The sequence below is a fragment of the Agelaius phoeniceus genome, chromosome 1 (genome assembly GCF_051311805.1).
Source record: "Agelaius phoeniceus isolate bAgePho1 chromosome 1, bAgePho1.hap1, whole genome shotgun sequence".
Taxonomy (NCBI): Eukaryota; Metazoa; Chordata; class Aves; order Passeriformes; family Icteridae; genus Agelaius; species Agelaius phoeniceus.
The window spans coordinates 21,182,348-21,200,604 of record NC_135265.1 but is presented as its reverse complement, the minus strand read 5'-3'; the positions used below and the strand labels follow the sequence as shown (position 1 = coordinate 21,200,604).

Below are 18,257 nucleotides of genomic sequence, written 5' to 3'. Positions count from 1 at the left end.
GAATGCTCAATTCTTCCAATTTATTTACAAGTGTCTTGTGGTAAACAAGAAACAGTTCCAGGTGGAACTATTCCTGCAAACCTACCCTACTACTCCTCAAATTGACTGGATTCCATTCCTACAAGTGTTGCAAAAGTGAATTGATTTTCCAAGAATTTAGATAAATTACTTACTATCTGCAACTTTGTGATCTTCCCAATATCTGGCGGCAGCATTTCAAAATCGTTGTCACTTAGATAGAGTGCACGAAGGGTGGCTGCAAATTAAATAGCAATATATAAACAGGGTGGCATATAACCCAACCATTTGAGGTCTAATCAATAAAAAGGAGTCAGGTTTGATTAATAACCCTGACTTGGTGAAAAGCCTTTGACATACCCAGGGCTCACAATAATAACAAGCAGGTCAAACTTAGATTTACTGGCTTATTATATTGTTGGTGAGTTCAGGAAAACATCTATATTCAAAAGGACTAGCACAATTAACAATTTCTGCAACAGTAGACTCTGGCAGATTCTGGCAAACAGCCTGAATGCTCAGATATGAGAATACAGTCATTACTCTTTATTACCCCTGATTCTTATTTATGCCATCAATTTGCATCCTAAACAGACATTAAAAAAATTTCTGAGTTTTTTTCAACAAATATACAGCTATGTTAAGCTCTATAGAAACCACACTGGGAAAGAGATCTGAAATGAAATACAGAAGACTCCAATGGTATAATTCGTAATTTCCATGCCAAGTCTCAATGAAATTAATAAAAAAAAACTACTATGCAGCTTGCTATTACTGAACAAGCATACATGACAGTTGGAAAAAGGAATTAAAATGGAGACTCACAAAGAACTGTCAGGTGCAGCAGGAGAGAAGGTGGTCAGATCAGCAAAACCTCTCCTTCCCACCAGAGGAGATCCCATTTGTCTTACGTAGTTCACTCCTCCTCTTCTCGTTTCACTAAATGTGACCATTTTTAATAATGCTGACTTAAAGACTTCCCTGTGCCAGGTTACAATCACAACATCCCTCAGAGAGCAGCACTCCTCCTCTCCCCTTGCCTGTCACTTTGATGCTGAATGCACTGATCCTGAAGCCACTTAAGCACAGTACATGGAAAAGCAGAATCACTGAAATCCAGAAAGTGCCAGAATTCAAGTTGCTTAGGCAACCATAATGCAGCCTTTTTGCACATATGCATTACAATACCTTTCTGTCAACCCTCTGGGTATGTATTTTCAACATATGCAAAGGTCAGCTTAGCTCTACCATTCCTCTGCCAAGCTTTGTAACCCTAGCATATGTTTTAATGTACTTAAAACTCCTTTAGTAATGATCTATCAAGAATACATTTTTTTTTCAGACTCAACAAACAATAGTTGTGTTGCAGAATGGTTTATTTTCCCCTGAGGCTTGCAACCCTCCATGATGTTTTAACTGAGTATGGGACCCAAGGAAGTATTACTGAGAAGAAAACTAATACACCATTACTAAGCAAGTCTGCTCATGTCCAAAGGTGTCAGACAACAATATATATCAGTGATAAATATTGCCATGCTATGCAGAAATATTCAAGAAATATTAAAGTAAAAACATAAATATTGGGGGAAAAAACCTGTATTTTTATTTTGGTCTGCATCAAATAAATTTCAACTGCAAAGAGCAAAGCACCATATCCTGAAGATCTGTAGAGTTTTTAGAAAAGTTTCTTACTCAGATAGAAGAAGTTTCCTGGTAGGGAATTTTCATTTAAGTTGTTGTAAGTCAAATCAAGAACTTCTAGTGCTGGTAGAGAGCCAAATCCCCTTGGCAAGGTGTTTAACCTGTTCATGCTGTAAGTAAAAGGAAAAAAAGAATATGACATCAGTATTCACTTCACCTAACAGGAATAATACAGGTCACAAGGTTTTTGTTTGGTTTTTTCCCTTTTTTTCCTTAAAAAATTTAATATATGCCAAGATTTCCTCTTGTTTTGAAAAGACTTTGATGCTCCAAGATACTGAGCAAGTCTTTTGCAATGCACACCTTTTTATGACCTCTCATTCCCATAAATATACTCAAAACTTATAAACTTATGCACTCTCAAGGAATCCTGTCTGTTATGTCAATCAGCAGCCACACCTGAAACAGGAAGCACAAGGGAGAGAGGTGTCACAAGGCCATGCTCAGCTTTAACAGCATTCCATGGAGAAAGCTGGTCCTTGGTAGATGACTTCCAGCTAAACTACAAATTACCCTTTTGCACATCATGTTGACCATTTTTCATCCTGCCATGTAGTTCCATGATGCCAAACACAAAGGGGAATACCTCAAGTGCACAGTATTTATGTTCATTGATAACTGCTGCTCAAACATCTTCCTAAGAACAGCAAATCTGTGTCACTACACAACTTTTGATGCACAAGGTGCATGAAGTAAATAAAATGTCAGTCCTGTGACTGATAAAGCTTGATTTAAATATAGCTCAATCAGCCAGTCTTCAGAGGGTTTAGACAGCAGTTCCCACTGGTAACAGACAAAACAACATGAGGACATGTAACAGAAGGAAGAGATTTCTCTGATAACCTGAATCAGACAAGGTAGAGAAAGGTAACTTTTCTCTGACTCCAAGAGCTTGAACAGGGTGATCTAGGGCATCTCTTGAGCTGCTGCAACAATGAAGGCAGGCACATGGCAGGAGATATCTCCACAGAAACTGTGTATGAACTGTTCATGTATGGCTGTTTATCACATGAACAGAAAAAAAAACTACCTACCAGCTTCTTATTCATACTGTTCCTATTGCATGTAGAGTAAATATATACCTGGTCTGTATGGATCTTGCTTCAGTTGTCAACCAGGTTTGAAAGCAGAACAGAGAAGAGAGGCATCTTCAGAAAGAGCCTGAACAGGTAGCTACTGTCAAGAACAGGATTTTTTTCTTATGTGAAGACTGGAAACAAACAAGACCTTTCAGATGTTGTCCCTAAACATATTCTGAATTTGATTCTCTTTTGATGCAAAAGTGATAAGCAACAGTCACTGAAGTCAAGAGGAGATGTTATGCAAATGTATGAATATCTGACACTTGAAACTATAAAAACTCTAGTCAAAGTACTGACAAAGCTGCACAACCAAAAATAAGAAAGATCATGTAAGCATGTGAGCAAGGTCAGGAGAAGCACATACACCATTTCTTTCACAAACTCAGGGAATAACCTCACCTTTCCTTACCCCTTTTGCATAAGCCAGTCCCAACAAAACAAGAACCTGTAGAGATCAGCTCTCTGTAGCTAAATCTAGACAAAATCCTTCTTCCTCCTCATCCCCAGTAAGGAGTTCCATTATGGGCATACAACTCATATTGCTGCTGTAGTATTAGCAATTAAAACACAGAAAGGCATTCTCCACTATTGCTACTGCAGAATTGTCACTGTTTTAAAAACTGGTCTTTATATAAAACAGGACTAAAGAAAGCAGCTTGTTTTCCACTGGTGAAAAGGGATTTTTACCAAGCTGCCATAATGGCCTTGCCTTTTGCAAGGAAGGGAGAGATAGGGAAAGAATGCTCTCCCTACTGACAAGAGGCAGAATGGTATCTATTCTTTGGCAGGGACAGAGAACCAGCTCAAAGTTGCTGCCCAGCACTATTCATCCCTGCAGAAGTTCAAACACTGAGCTTGTGCCTCACCTACCTTCCAAATGTTACATTTTAAGCTTTCTGTGCAGCAGTACACCTTTTCTCTTTCCACATCACTTGACCCTTCCAAGCCAAAGCCCTCCCAAAAATAATCTCTGTTCTTATTCAAACCCCTCTCTCCTAAGGGCTCTTCTGAAGCCCTCTAACACACACTCTGCAGATGACAAGAGGGTTTCTAGGCTGTCTCCTGAGAAACCTACCAGAGCAAAAACGTTTCCTTGTCACTGACTCCATGGATCTCCAAAGCAGAACCCATTTTGCAAAGCTAAGACTGGGTGGTGAATCCTGTGCCTGAAGACCATGTGTAAGGAGGGGATTAAGATGGAAGAGTGTTTAATCTCTAAGATTTTAGGCCACATGATACATAAAGGTGGCAAATGTGGTTCCAGACCTGAATGTCTGTTGTTCCAAACACCAAGTGGTCTTTTGCATGACTTTTTTTCATTAATGCAGACTAGCATTTGACCTATATAAACAATGGCTGCTGCTTTAATCCATAGGAGGTGCCCAACTGCTTCCTTCATATACTGCAACACTTCTATATGCCATTCCAAAAACATGTATCTAACCCTCAAAATACAAGGAATCAGGATTCTTAATTACTATTTGCTCTGAAAAGCAATTCAGAGGTTGAAATAGATATTAAGGAAAACTAGAGATCTACTGTGACCAAAAAAGAGACACGGAAGACAGATCATCATTAAAACCTCTATTGGCATTCCAGCAGTTCAAGATGCAATTCAATTATCAGCACTTCATGAAAGTATCTAAAGCAGAATACACAGAGCTTAGCCAAAATCATCTGGTATTTGCAAGAGTAAAAAATAGTCAGTTTAAGGGGTTCAGAAGTTGAATTTATAAAATACAGACATTCTTTCTACGAGAAGCCTGTAATTCTAAAGCTTAGGCCTACCACTGCTTTCCTCCATAGTTACACTTTAATATGCCTATTTAATTTTAAGAAGGTCTTATGCTTCACATTTGTTTTCTTAATAATTCAAGAAAGCCCTCTGCAACTGTAGTTATTATAAAGTATCACCAGTTCTACCACAATATAGAATCTGAACACTTAATATAAACACCCCTAGCACAAATTCAGTCAATACCAGCTCTTTGAACTAAATGCACACCACACCTAATACATGCTGCTTCTTTTACAGGTTTAATACAAACAGAAATGTCTATAAACACAAATTCAAACATTTGGAATTGAAGTCCTAAATTAACATGGATGTTTTTTTTAATTAGAACAGGAAACAGAGCTTGATTCTTATGCAGTAACCACAGAATTAAGAGGCAGTTGCTACAGAAGTAAAACTCAGTAATTGTTCAGTTTGACTTCAGTCAAACTGATGAATATTTGTTGCTGCTGTCCTTAAATGGTTATCAGTATACCAGAGTAAGTGCTTGATCATTTACATTTCTGTTTATCCAGGATATTATCTGAACACTCTGGAGCTGTAATTCCCAGGTCAGCCTCAAAACCACTTCCAATAACAAAGTTTACTATCAAAAAATAAGAAGTTACAGGTTCAGTTGTGATGACATTTGGTAGCACCTCTATTACAGCAAAGTTTTGCATTAAGATACGCACCCAAGGTTCAGGTGTTTGAGCTTCTGAAGGCTGCTTATCTGTGTAGGCAGCTCCTCAATCTGGTTGTTGAAAAAGTTGAGCACTTCTATGTTTCTCAGGTCCGCGATGTTTGCTGGCACAGCTGTGGAAAGTTTTCACAGTGAGAGACTGCAATTAGGGCAAGCTACCCAGACTACAAATGCTTTACCAGCACCTGGTGTTTGCACTGTTTGTACAGTGGCTGCAGCACAGAAAGCATCCCATTATTCCAATAAAAGCAAAGTTTATATCCAAAAAGCCTCCTGTTCTCAATGCTGAGAGCACTCATTTTGTACTCTGCAAAAATTACTACCAGAACTGTGAGATATTTGGACTAACAAAGACCACTGCAGAGAGTGAGAGACAAGGACAAGCACTCTTACAGACTAAGAGAAGCAGGCTGTCCTCTCAATTCATGTAGCACACAGAGGTCTCAAAAGAGCAGAGCCTGAGAGACTTGGATCATGACATTATTTGAGTGGAGAAAACAACTGATACAAGTAGTTACACCAAGACAGCAGTTGTACTGAAGGACCTTAACAACAAACATAAAATAATCCCTCATTTTCAGCTATGGCCCTATCTGCTTACTGCTTAAACAATTCAGTATCCAAATTCTCGGTCATTTAAGAATGAACATAGTTTACAAAAAAATAAATGCAGCCCTAAAAGAACTGTTTAGTCAAGCCCATTTTCAGTTACCTCCCACGAGTGATAAACTAACTGATCAATACACATACATGGCTACAGTGGATTACCAACAGATCAATAGCTGCTTGTTACTACCTAGAAACATGAACTATAAGGCAGAAACACAACATGAACGACTGTGCTAATGAGGTTAAAAAGCTATTCAGATTTGCATCTCTTCTCTCCTTAAACTGAGTGAGATTTAAGCAGCCAGCTGAGGTATAAAGGAGTTTGGCAAGTCACCTGTACTGAACCTTGCACCTGTGCTCAATATTCACCTTGGTTCAGTCTCAACTTTGCATCAGGAATCCACAAAGTGCTCATCTAAATAATTAGAAGGTTTTATGAGGCCATGATTTTTTTTTATTTGTTGGTATGAGGCAATCTCAGTCTTAAAATGGAGTCAATAATGTTTACAAAGCGGAACATTGCAGTATGTCACATTTACTAGATTATAAGTCTAATTACAATGTGAACAATAATGGGATCCCTAACAAAGACTCTAATTACACTACATAAATATTACTGTTGAGGGCCATATTCATTGCAGGAGGTTTTTAGCAGACTTTCATATAAAAGTCATTAAGGCAAATCTGAGCATTTAGAAGAACTCCCTTAGAGGTATTTTCCAACTGGTCCTTACTTATCTGTCATTCAATGATAGTGAGAATTATGTGTGTTCACAAACTAAAGGGTATTTCACTACTACTGTTATTTTAAATTATTCCCTAACAGAAGTTAACTGAGGGCTTTAATTGGCATCATTCAGCTGTTGCCAGCCTCAATATTTCACCAGAAAAGTAATTACTGGTATTAAAATATTTTCCTTTCAGAAATTAGACTTCATAATTTGACTTTGATGAGATGCAACAGACAGGCAAATCATGTTTCTGATCTTCTCAGATACTGCATTTATGAAGACTAGGAATCAAAAGTACTAGAAAATATGGGTTTTAGTTTAGTCAAAGCTTTAATAATAGAAAGACCAATACAGATATAACACTGTCTTCTGATATATCTGTTTAATCCCCACATACTGTATTTCATGTTGTGAATGACACTTAGGATACTTTATATCATTGTTTTCTTCAAGATATACTAAAAGCTGCATTGGTAAGCAGCCTGAGATGAGAAAAAGGCTAAATATTTAGCAAAGGATTTAAATGAAATGCTTTTGTGTCTTACCCTGTTAAATCAAAATGAAAAGCCCCAGTCCACAACTGTACTTTTTGGTTTGGATGGAATGCCTGGAGGTATTTTGTGAGAAGGAAGAAGAGAAGAGTAGGTCAACACCAGGCTTGTGGTCAGGGAAGAGAGGACTTTTTCCTCTAATAGTTTATTTTCTGGTTCAACAATTCAAATACATTTTTAATATAAATAAATGCTCTCTTGTGTTCAACGAAAATTAGAAGACTGAATTTAACTGCTGTACTGATCTTGTAGCTAAACAGCACAGGATCAGTAGCTCCAGGTCCAAAGACCTCTGGTGGTGAAGCAAGGCTAAGGAGGCATATCCTGCTCTCTGTTTTGAACTTCACATGACCTGACTACCATTCCACTACTATGTTGCAAAACTCTTCCCAGATACGTTTGGCAGCCCTTTGACTGCCAAATCCCGAGACATTCATGTTCTGGCAATGCTGAATTCCACTCGAGTCTCCTTGTCACGATGAGCTGTGAGAGTGAACTGTCAGCATCCTGGCTCTGTTCACCCACGTGTTTACAGTACGATCTGCGGTGTCTTAACAACTCTCCTGAGACCATCTGCTGCCCAGTGTCATTAACAACTCCCCCTCAGCAAACACCAGGAAAATTTGGCAGCCCAGTGCCTTTGCGTTCTCCTGCGAAGCTTCAGTCACACCATGAAGCCCCATTCATATGAAGTTTCACTTGACAAGACCAGGAACAGCTTCCCCTTGTTCAACCCTGGAAACTGCATACAATGATTCACTATGACAGCTGTAGACTTCACCTTGATTTCAATGGTTGGTTGACAGTGAAAGACAGGGTCTATAGGCTGCCCACAAGGATTTAGAGGACTTTGTTCATGTTTCTGGAAATAAGGATTGGCAACTTGTTATACTTCAAAGCATTTATGCTCTTTTTGCCCTGAAGTCAGTGGGAATTCTTTAGACACTAAAACATCAAGCTCACGTCAAGTTTACTAGAGGCAAATTATTACATTTTATTCCTATACAACCAGTAGCTGTTTAAAAGTTAACAAAATTATTTCCAAATTACAGATTAAGAAGGATTAAATGCTACTATTCAATGACTATGTAACTCCACACTTAGAGTATCCTGGATCTGAGCCTTAACCTTCTTTCAGCATTGAGAAGCAGAAGCCAACACCAGACATGATCTTTACTAGAGGTCTGATGTTGCCCTCAGCTGGAGAGCAGGCACTGGGTTAGAAGGACCTTTCATCCAGGACAGCTGGATCCTGCAGAGAAACTCACTAAAAACATCCAGATCAGTGACAGCAGCCTGGAATCACCTGTCTCAGATGCACCCCTTTCCCAGAAAGCAGGAATGCAAGAGGTTCTCACACCACTACCTAGAACTGACATGCAAATCCAGCTCCTTTTCTGTACCCAACCTCTGACAAGGATGAAGAGCACAGGAAGCAGAAAAGAAGAAAAAGTTCATTACTTTCCCTCTAGTTCCACTCAAAAAGTAACTCTTTTGCCATTCACACAGGTCTCAATACAATTCCCTCTGTGGTGGCAGAGCCCTTCAAACAGCTGAAAATGCACAGCCTTCAAAAAATCATTATTTCTGAAAATGGTCAGAGTTTATTTCTCTTGGTGAAGCCCTGAGAAAGAACAGCAATCCTCACTCAAAAGAAAACAAACTCAGGTGTTTGCAAAATTAAGTCTCCACTCCCTTTTACCTAAAAGATGAAATCTAGTCTGCTTTTTTTCTGTTTGTTTAGTAAAGACACTAAATTAAACATTTCTGAAGACACTCTTGGTAAAAAAGATCTGTATCAAAATTTTCTTTACAGTTTGAAACTAAAATGAAAAACATTTTAAATAAGGAACTTCAGATGAAAAAAAAAAAAAACCAAACTAGAAGGGTCAATAAACTACCCAACTGAGTAAGTGAAATTATTTAGTAAAAATATAAGTCTCCATGAGAAGAACACACAGTACAGAAACTGCATTAAACATTTCAGTTCCTTTAACCCCTAACACTGAATATCCAAAATAAACATTGTCCCACAGCTGCTTGGAAAGTGCTATCTGTAATACCTGATTATGCATAAAATTGTGCATGAATAGGCTTGCAATCTCCTCAATAAATATGACCCCAAAGGCTACAGAAAGCCTCCAACTGAAGTCAATGTTTTTTGCATCAGACATCATGAGAAATAAGAATGTTAATTTTTTAAGTAAGATTAATTTCTTTGGCAATCACATCCTTAGAATGTGATTAGCTGCAGAATCCCTAGCTTTTTCAGAATGTTTCTTTACTTAATGAAGTAATTTTGCAGTACCTAGGAACATGATGTTCAGTAGTACTCCAAACCTTTACAGGTTCTAAGGGAATATTTATCCAAAAGAGCTATTAAAATAGCAGTACCTGACAGAAGAGAGATTTATGCAACTATGCCAGTTTCTCATTAAACTGTTCCACTGGAAAGCTGGTCAAGAGTCATACAGGATAAAGAGAACTCAATGCAGACCTTTCAGAGTCCAATCAGTCCATTGTGGATCCCAAGCAGAAATCTCTTGCCAAGAGCAAGAACCCACTTTTTAAGACTGAAGTAAAACCTGTGGGCTCTACAATATAATAAACCCAGTTCTGTGGACTTGCTAATCCAGTTAGCATCAACAGGAAGCTTTCATGAGTAAGGATCCCTTAGTGTAAAGGTCATAAAGACATGAAATGTTACTCACATTTCATGGGGGAGGAAGAATTTAGAATACTAAATATATAATACATTCTGTGCATCCAATATAACTGCACTCACAGAGCTAGAGTCATGTTTAGATTAATTTGACAAGGGTTCTGTTATACAGAAAGAGAAGCAATCAGCTTCACCAAAATGAAAGAGGAATTAGCAGAGGGAGAACACAACAGTTTTCATTTTAAATATTCATAGGCATGCTGATATCATATTTGGCAGCTAACTGGAGAGAATCCTGATCCCAACTGAAGCATACAGTACTTAATTTACACACTATGTAGTTCAAGTTTCCCCTTTTGCCCTCCCTTCACTCTTCCAAAGATGGATATTAATCTTCCTCACACTGAAAACATTAAAAACAAACTTGTCTCCTTAATCTTCAGCTCTTTCCAGAAACCAGCAGGGATTTTTTATTTCAATTATCCACAGAAGAACTTCAGATATTAAACTGTTCTTATGAACATGTTTAAATTACACTATAGCTCAATTTGTCAATAAACAGTATTCATTTAGAAGCTAGAGTCTAAGGAGAAGAGCAGTGAGCACAAGAAAGACTGAGAAGACACTGGGAATCAAGTGACATCTAGTGAAGAGAAAGGACAAATCTGTTCTTCTCTGAGAAGAGAGCTTAGAATGCCAGAGTTTGGAGAAAAATCCTAGAAGCCAGGGGCTGAGGTTAGGAAAGGATTCCTATGTTGAAAACACACCACCTAACTGCAAAGAACTGAAACCACACCAAAATAGCTCACAAAAATCTGATGCTTTTTAGCATTTATAACAGTATTAGAGAATGGAGTGAATAAGGATATGCATAAAAATGTGGATATAAACAAGTACTTAATTTCTGCAAATAATTTTCAAGAGAACAAAGTATTAGCCAAGCTTTTCAAATTACTGTGGTCAACCACAGCATCTTCATCTTCAATAACTGCTTTGTGAGAAGTGCACAGTTCAGCCAAGACACTTGCTGTCTTATATTTAAGTCAGGAGGAAAAAAACCCATGAGGTACACCATGCACAAAGTTGAAGAATGTAGGCTATGCACCCTTATTACAAGTCAGATCATCTGTGTGTGTTGATATAGCAAATGGCTAAGAGAAATAACTTCTGCAGGACAAAAGAACTTTACTTGTTAGTATTGAGATTTTATATTAGGTTCCACAAATGCAAACAGTATCACTAAATGCCAGTGAGTCTCCTTCAGGTGTTTGAACTGTTTAAGCATGATCTCTTCAGTTTCCCACTACTGCACAGTTGCTGGCTTTAGATAAATCAACCTGTCTGAAGTTCATTCAGTAAGTTCACCCTTCCCTTCCTCAATATTCTCTTTACTTCAGTCTATTCAACATGTTTTCTGCAGTTTACAAAAGGAACTAACCAAAGATGTCCTGCACACAAGGCCTTGAACAATTACTACAAATCACCCTCAAAGGTGAAGATCACTTCAGCCTCTTACTCAGAAGTGTCCATCTACCTGTGTGCCCAGCGGTGCTTATTTACAAAATTCTGCTTTCAGTGTGTCCAAAATTTTTTTCATTATTTCAGTTTGCCTTGTTAGCCAATATTTGGAGTTTAAACTTTTTACAGCACTGAAATGTTTTTAGAAACACACATAGGACTATTTCTCACTGCAGCTTGGATCAACTGAGTCTTTCCCTATTCAGCACTGCAGACTGCTGTGCTGACACTGCTTAGTGGGGACACCAGCCTGTCCTCTAAACACACTCACAGAAGAGCCTGCAGTAAAAAAGCTCACTGCTCAAAAGCAGAGTCAGCACATGTGTTTCTGCTCTAGTTCTCAGAACCAGGAATGAATTAAGCTCCCTCCTAGTTTGAGCTCCCCATACCCAGCACTTAAAGCCACCTCCTTAGGCCTGTATGGCAGAGAGTCCTCCCTGTGCCTCTCCATTAGCTTACCCCAGGCTTCAGCTGACTGTACTTTTCATTTCCAGCTATGGGAGATATTACTGGTAGCAACCAGTTACCATCCTGGCCATCATCACATCAAGATCAGGGAATGATTTCACCCCAAAGGTTATGCCACAGGAATGGAAAAAGTTAAGAGGACCGAGGGTGAGCAGTCTGAAGGGAAATGCTGTGTTGTTATCCACTTCAACACACCTGACTAATAAAAGAACACATAAAAAATAGACTAAAAAAACAAGTACACAAAACTAAATCCAGTTTCCCTTCAATCTACACCTAGTCTACCTTCTTGTCTCAGTCCTCCCATATTAGAAGCCAAAAAATTCTACTTGGCTTGTTAGACAGTAAATTCTGTAATACAAAATTAATGTCTTTAATGAGGTGAGTTCACTTACTTTGAAAATGCCAACTGCAAAATAGTCTGTGTGTGGCAAGAGGATTTACAGTAAGTTCCCATTACAACATATAAACATGAAGGAATGATATGGGGCTTCCACAAAAAAATTAGGGCTATTTTCAGCCAATGGGCTTAAATGAAGACACAAGTAATTTGTAGTAACGTGTCAGAAAACATCGAGAATTTAAAAAAAGGAGTTAGTATGTTTGCAGGTGTCTTTTAGTAAGAGAAGAACAAAAGTATCCGAAGAATTATGTTCAAGACAAGTGATTTGTGTCCAGTGTTGCTTTACTTATGGTGCAAAACTGACTTTGATGCCATACAGCACAAACTTTGACAATTTAATTTGTGCATAAATTGGGCACTTTCTGCATGTATCCTTATACCATTACAGCACAAAACTCTTTCACACATTATTCTGTTTCATTTCCCCAAAATTTCTAAGAAGCAAATTTGATACTATATACGTTTAAAATTAAAATGCTCTACCACCTGTATTTTCTCAGAACCAAAAGTTTGGGGTTTTTTTTAGGAAGAAAAGAAAAAGCTAACAAGGTATTTAATCAACACATTTGAGTAGAGCCCAGATGTCACAAATTTAGTAAGGCATATGTATAGGGATCCCCTTTTTCCTCCTTTTCACATCCTCCTGTGTACTGCATTCAGTAAGATATTTCCCATTAGAGATCCCTGCATCAGAAATAGGAAGTAAGGCCAAATCAAAACATACAAAAAAATGAAAGGCTTACAGTTAGCTTAAAGCATCTCTCCCACACAGCTGATAAGACACTGTCAGGCACAAGTCCTGTGCTTTGGACACAGGCCTGGTCATACCCTGCAGACATTACCTGTCCCATTGGTGTATTGTGTCAGGACAACAGCATGGAATGACTTACAGAAGGAAGCAGAGGCAGAAGCAGAGTAGAGGAGAATACAAGAAGCAACAAAGAGTAAAGAGTACAGGTGATCTGATTCCTTCCAGAAGCCAGCAAATTTGTTATATAAATAACCTGATACCAGGCAAGATGCAAAGTATCAGACAATACCAGTGGGAGACACCATCACATATTTCAGCAGACTGGAGAACACAAAGCAGCCAGACTGGGAAGGAATTCAGGACAGGCAGATGCAGTGTTGATGGCTCTGGACTACCTCCAATAGATCCAGGTATAGACTACAGCCAAAAAGGTGACTCAGAAAGGAGACATCCTAATGTAAAAATTAAACCAAGAGATTTTAGCAGCATGCTAAAAAAGATCAAGGACACAGTCAAGAGGGTTAACAGCAACAAAAGGACAAGCTTTTGTGCAGGTCACACACAGAGAGAAAAACAATTAAGGAGATGGTAAAGCAAAGAAGCAGTAAGTCATGTGAGCAGAAAAAAAAAAGTTTTGAACTGCTCTGCTGAAAGAAAGCAAAATGTACAGTGATGATAAAGGGTGACCACATGGCTGTCAAAAGAGCAATGATCAATGAGACACAGCCATTCTGACACGAGCACAAAGTGAACTCAAACAAAATTCAGGTCTGGAAATGGGAACCAGCAGCAAAAAACTAATGGATCACCCCACAAAAAGGAAGGGACCAAAGATGACTAAAGGATTACATGAGAATCAAGGGAGAAGCAGTGAAAAGATCACAGAACAGTACAGGACAGCACATCAGTAGAATGGTAGAGGAGGAGAGAGAACGTGACATCAGGTAACACAGAAGAGGTTTGAGTAAAAAATAGTTGCTCCTGATCTCTCATTATTTAATCATTTGATAATACTGGATAAGGAATCAGAGCACGAGAACAAAAGGATATATAAACCATCAGGAGTGAGCTATGAATAGCAGGAAAATTCTGAGATCATTTACAGACAGCACATGAATATGTGAAGCCAGTGAGCACAGGACCACCTGAGGTTAAGGAGGCTGAGGAGAACAGCAAAACGAAGCTGCTGAGCACCATCAGCGAGCAGGCGGGATGAACAGCTGCCAGCTACCAGGAACGCCAGCGGCTTCCCGGGAAAAACATGCTAAATGTACTCAAAGAGTGACCTCTACTGGGCAAAGCACAGAGCACCGGCACGGCACCGGCAGCGGGAACACTCCGGTACCAGCAGGCAACGGCTCAGAAGATGCAATCTCTGAATTGATTTCTTCAAATGCTTGCAATGTTAATTAACCACCACTGGCAGCTAACGCAAATAGCTGTCATAGCAGCTACAAGTCAAAGACTTACTGCACATCCCAAAATAAATGAAAATAAAACAGGTTGGCAGCATAATAGTTGTACACATACTGATGACACCTGCTGCCAATGCTGAAGTAACCTTTAGTATTCCAGCCTGCTTTCCAGTCACATCTTCCCCTCTGTGCCCTTTTGGCTGTGATAACAGACAAACTGAGCATCTGAAACCTCTTCAAACACATTTCCTATTCACATGGATTTTAATTGTCAAAACTTCAACAGCATACCAAGTAAGGATTTCCCATCCTATACTAGGATGTGAAATTCTGTATATGTTCTAAGTGGCTGGAGAATACCTTGAGCTAGCTGACCTAATCAAACTCCATAAGGTTCAGTATCCCTTCATACTTCATGGCAAAATAGTACACAAAAGCTGCTCTGCTAGGAAAAAGCAGACAAGGCTTAAGCCACATTTTTATGCTCTAACAGAGCATATTCTTTATGAAAGTGAGTTTTTTCTGTTGCTAGTTCTACACCAATTCTTACAGATCTAGTGGGGCACAAGGGGACCAAAAATGAAACCTAACCTAACTGCTGACTTCAGCCTGCAAAGGTACTTTTTTCCAGTCAAAGATATCCATTTGTTGTACCAGCACAATCAATTTACAAATAAAGTAAATAAAGAAATAAAACCCCAAAACCCCATGAGCCCTCCAGACATGTGATAGACAAACCCTACCATCAGCTCTGAAAAAATCCTGATCCTGACTCAGGTGATCTATTTAACTCTGTGTCCCAGAGCTCCACCTTGTGCTTGAAATGACTTGGAGCAAGACTCAGATTAAAAACAAACAAGCCTGGGGATATATATCCCTTCCTCTCCCTGACCTGGGTTCTCAGAATCTCAGTATTCTGCAACTCCAGCCTGCTCCCCAGAACCATTATTAAAACATGAACTCTAGCTGAAGGGCTCTGAACAAAATAGCTCTAAGTTTGATTTCAAGAACTTTTATGACAAATTCCTTGACACACGGCTGGCACTGCTATCCCAGCATGAACCAGAGAGCAGCAATGTCACAGGAATTGTGGCAGCTGCCCCTGCAGAACAGGCAGATCTACAGCAACACCTGAAGGTCTCTTTCCTCCTGCACAGAGGCACCAGATGAGCAAGTGGCTAAGATTGCTGCAGACTTTCAGTGACATTCCACCTAAACTTGAGTGAAGCAGCCCTAGAAAAACCCAAAACAGAAGCATAAATACCCACAAAAATTACTACTGTTGCACAGATGATGCAGAAACAGTATTTGTGGCTGACCTAACTGATCAAATGTGGTCTCTATAACAGTACATCCTGTGGCTCAAACTCCCTCTCTGCCCCTCTAGCAGAGCTACCCTAATTCCCTACCACTGTTCATAAATGATCCTACTGAGCAGGAGGTGAATCTGTATGTCCCTCAGCTAGCATCAAGCGACAGGAACAAAAACAACTTGGTCACATCTACCTGAATTAATCCACCACACTGAAGGGCAGATACCTATGGTCAGCCACTCATTTCTGCCAATTTAAAAAAACATTTGTTAGAACTTCTATTGCATTTACTCTGATGGTAGCCAATGGGTTCAAAAGACACCTGTGTTAGGATCAGACAACCTATGCAGGCTAAGACTATCTTGAATTTTGCTTCTCAGCTATATAGTGGATAGAAGGCTTTAAAATTACTAAATGATGGAACGAAAAACACCCAGTATAACATATAGAGACACTGGTCCTTATGTCTACATTATGCCAAGAAAAACCACAAATATTCACTTTCTCCTTCTGCTTTCTACTGGATTGTCAGAGATCCTACAGAGGAATCATCCCAGCTTTGTCACTTATGCAGCACCTGGTTCAACAAGACTGCAGAATCACAGCTATTTATTTGGCTTCCCTGAGAGTTTTGCTTCCCATTTTGAAACACAAGTAGTTCTCACCAAGCAGCAAAGGACAGACTTGACTGTTTCAGAAGTCACCTAGAGCAGAAAAAGCCAGTTCAAGACTCGTCTATTAGCACAGCACCAGATAACTAAAAAAAAAAATTCAGCCTAATATCCGCCAGAAAAATCAATGTGGACTTGAGTACTTCTGATAATGAATGATTTAGACACGTAAATGAAGTACAAACGGCACACTAGAAATACTCTAAAATCCATGCCACAAAAGTATTCTGAGCAGTATGATTGATTTAATTGAGCAGTCCTCATACTTGCTGATGAAACTTTACTTAGTTTTAATAGTTTTCTGGCAAAAATACAAAGTACATTTACATAAAAATATGCATATCCACGTTTTACATTTATTTATTCTTTCAGATAGACATATTTACTCTAAACACCAAAAAAAAAGCTAGCAGAACACTCATTTAAATGGCAGGAAACTAGTAGAAGATGCTAATATGACCTTAGTGTAGCATGTCAAGTGTCACTGCCATCAGCCTCCTAGTCATTTTAAGAACAATCTGCTAAGACAATTAATTACATAGCTTAAAAGATTAGGTCAACAGTGTCAAATATGAGAATATGAACTTGAAATTTAGCCTTTTAAAAATGTGTGCTGTCTATTTAAGTGTCTACATCCATTTGTGAAAGAAGAGTAAGTTTCAGACTTGATGAGTTACTTCTCAGGACAAGCAAGGGTCTTTTCCTGCCATGAAAGAAACCCAAACAGAGCAATTAGAAAGGCTGACAGAATCCCTTGGCTGAGAGAAGGCATGTACTTGCAGCCTGCTGATCTGACAGCTACTTTAGGAGAAAGCAGTTAATTGAAGGGTGAGATTTAATGTAATGTAACACAAACTTACAGTCATGGCAATCTTTAAACTGTTATTTTAGAAACTAAAACTGCTTTAAGCAAATGGTACACTCTGTATTTTTCTTGAATAGTTAAAGCCAACCTGGACACATCATTCTTGGACACCTCTTATTACTGTATCTTTCCTCCCCCAGTCAGGTCTGCAGCTAAGACTCAGCCAGGACAAGGGTTGGCTACTCAGCTTTTCAGTGTGGAGCTCATGCTGAAGCCCATGCCCTCCCCAGGCTCAGATGTGAGACAGCCAAGTTTACCATCATTCAAGTCTCCATGCAGGAGCTTCAGCCTAGCTCCTCTTCCTCAGAGCAAGGCAGACACCTGCTACCTGCCCAGCCAGTTGTGTGCTCAGCTGAGATCATCCTTTAGCTACATTAAAATCTGTAAGACACCAGGCAGAAGAGCTGATTCACTGGCCATCTGAAACTGTCAGGTTTCAAAAGTTCTAAGAATTTTACAAATCTCAAAGAATAGTGAAGTTTACCAGGAGTAACATTTCCAACTCATTTCATCCTTGTGCCAGGTAAGCAGCCATTCAGACAGAGATACCACAGTAAATAATCAGCACCAGAGAAGCCCTGCCTGTCAGCACAGGCTGTAGTACCCAACCTTGGGTGAGCTGTCTGACCACAAGAATCAGACAGAGGTGTGCAGAATGAACTGCTATCTCAAGGTGCCTGCAACCCTCCAAAGGCTGCAGAGAAAGTTGCAGTGGCTGAGTACAATGAACTACCTAACTTTGAACAGCTCAAGCTCAGGGACAGCCATCTCCTTGTAGTACCTGAGGAACACACAAAAGTCACTAGCTGGGTGGCCCCAGCTCCATCAGTGGCTGATAACAGATGCCAGACAGCAATATGCCCAAAGAAAATTCATCATAATCTTTCTCCAAAGATCACTCTCTCAGCTTCAAGCTATTTGTAACTTCATGGCCTTCTAAACCATGCACAGAGCTGCATGTTTAACAGTGATGCACTTTGGACTTTTCCTCCCTTAACTGGCCCATTAATTTACCCATCAGT

At 39.3% G+C, this 18,257-nt stretch overlaps 1 protein-coding gene across 1 annotated transcript in view; it reads right to left on the bottom strand.

Moving 5' to 3' along the window:
* Window positions 1–18,257, bottom strand: part of RSU1 (Ras suppressor protein 1) — a 102,071-nt gene that overhangs the window by 74,851 nt on the left and 8,963 nt on the right. Inside the window, exons 4-6 of the mRNA XM_054633398.2 lie at window positions 5,271–5,391; window positions 1,711–1,829; window positions 174–256 (exon numbers count right to left, since the gene is read on the bottom strand). Coding sequence (XP_054489373.1) covers window positions 174–256; window positions 1,711–1,829; window positions 5,271–5,391 — 323 coding nt within the window. The remainder of the gene's footprint in view (window positions 1–173; window positions 257–1,710; window positions 1,830–5,270; window positions 5,392–18,257) is intronic.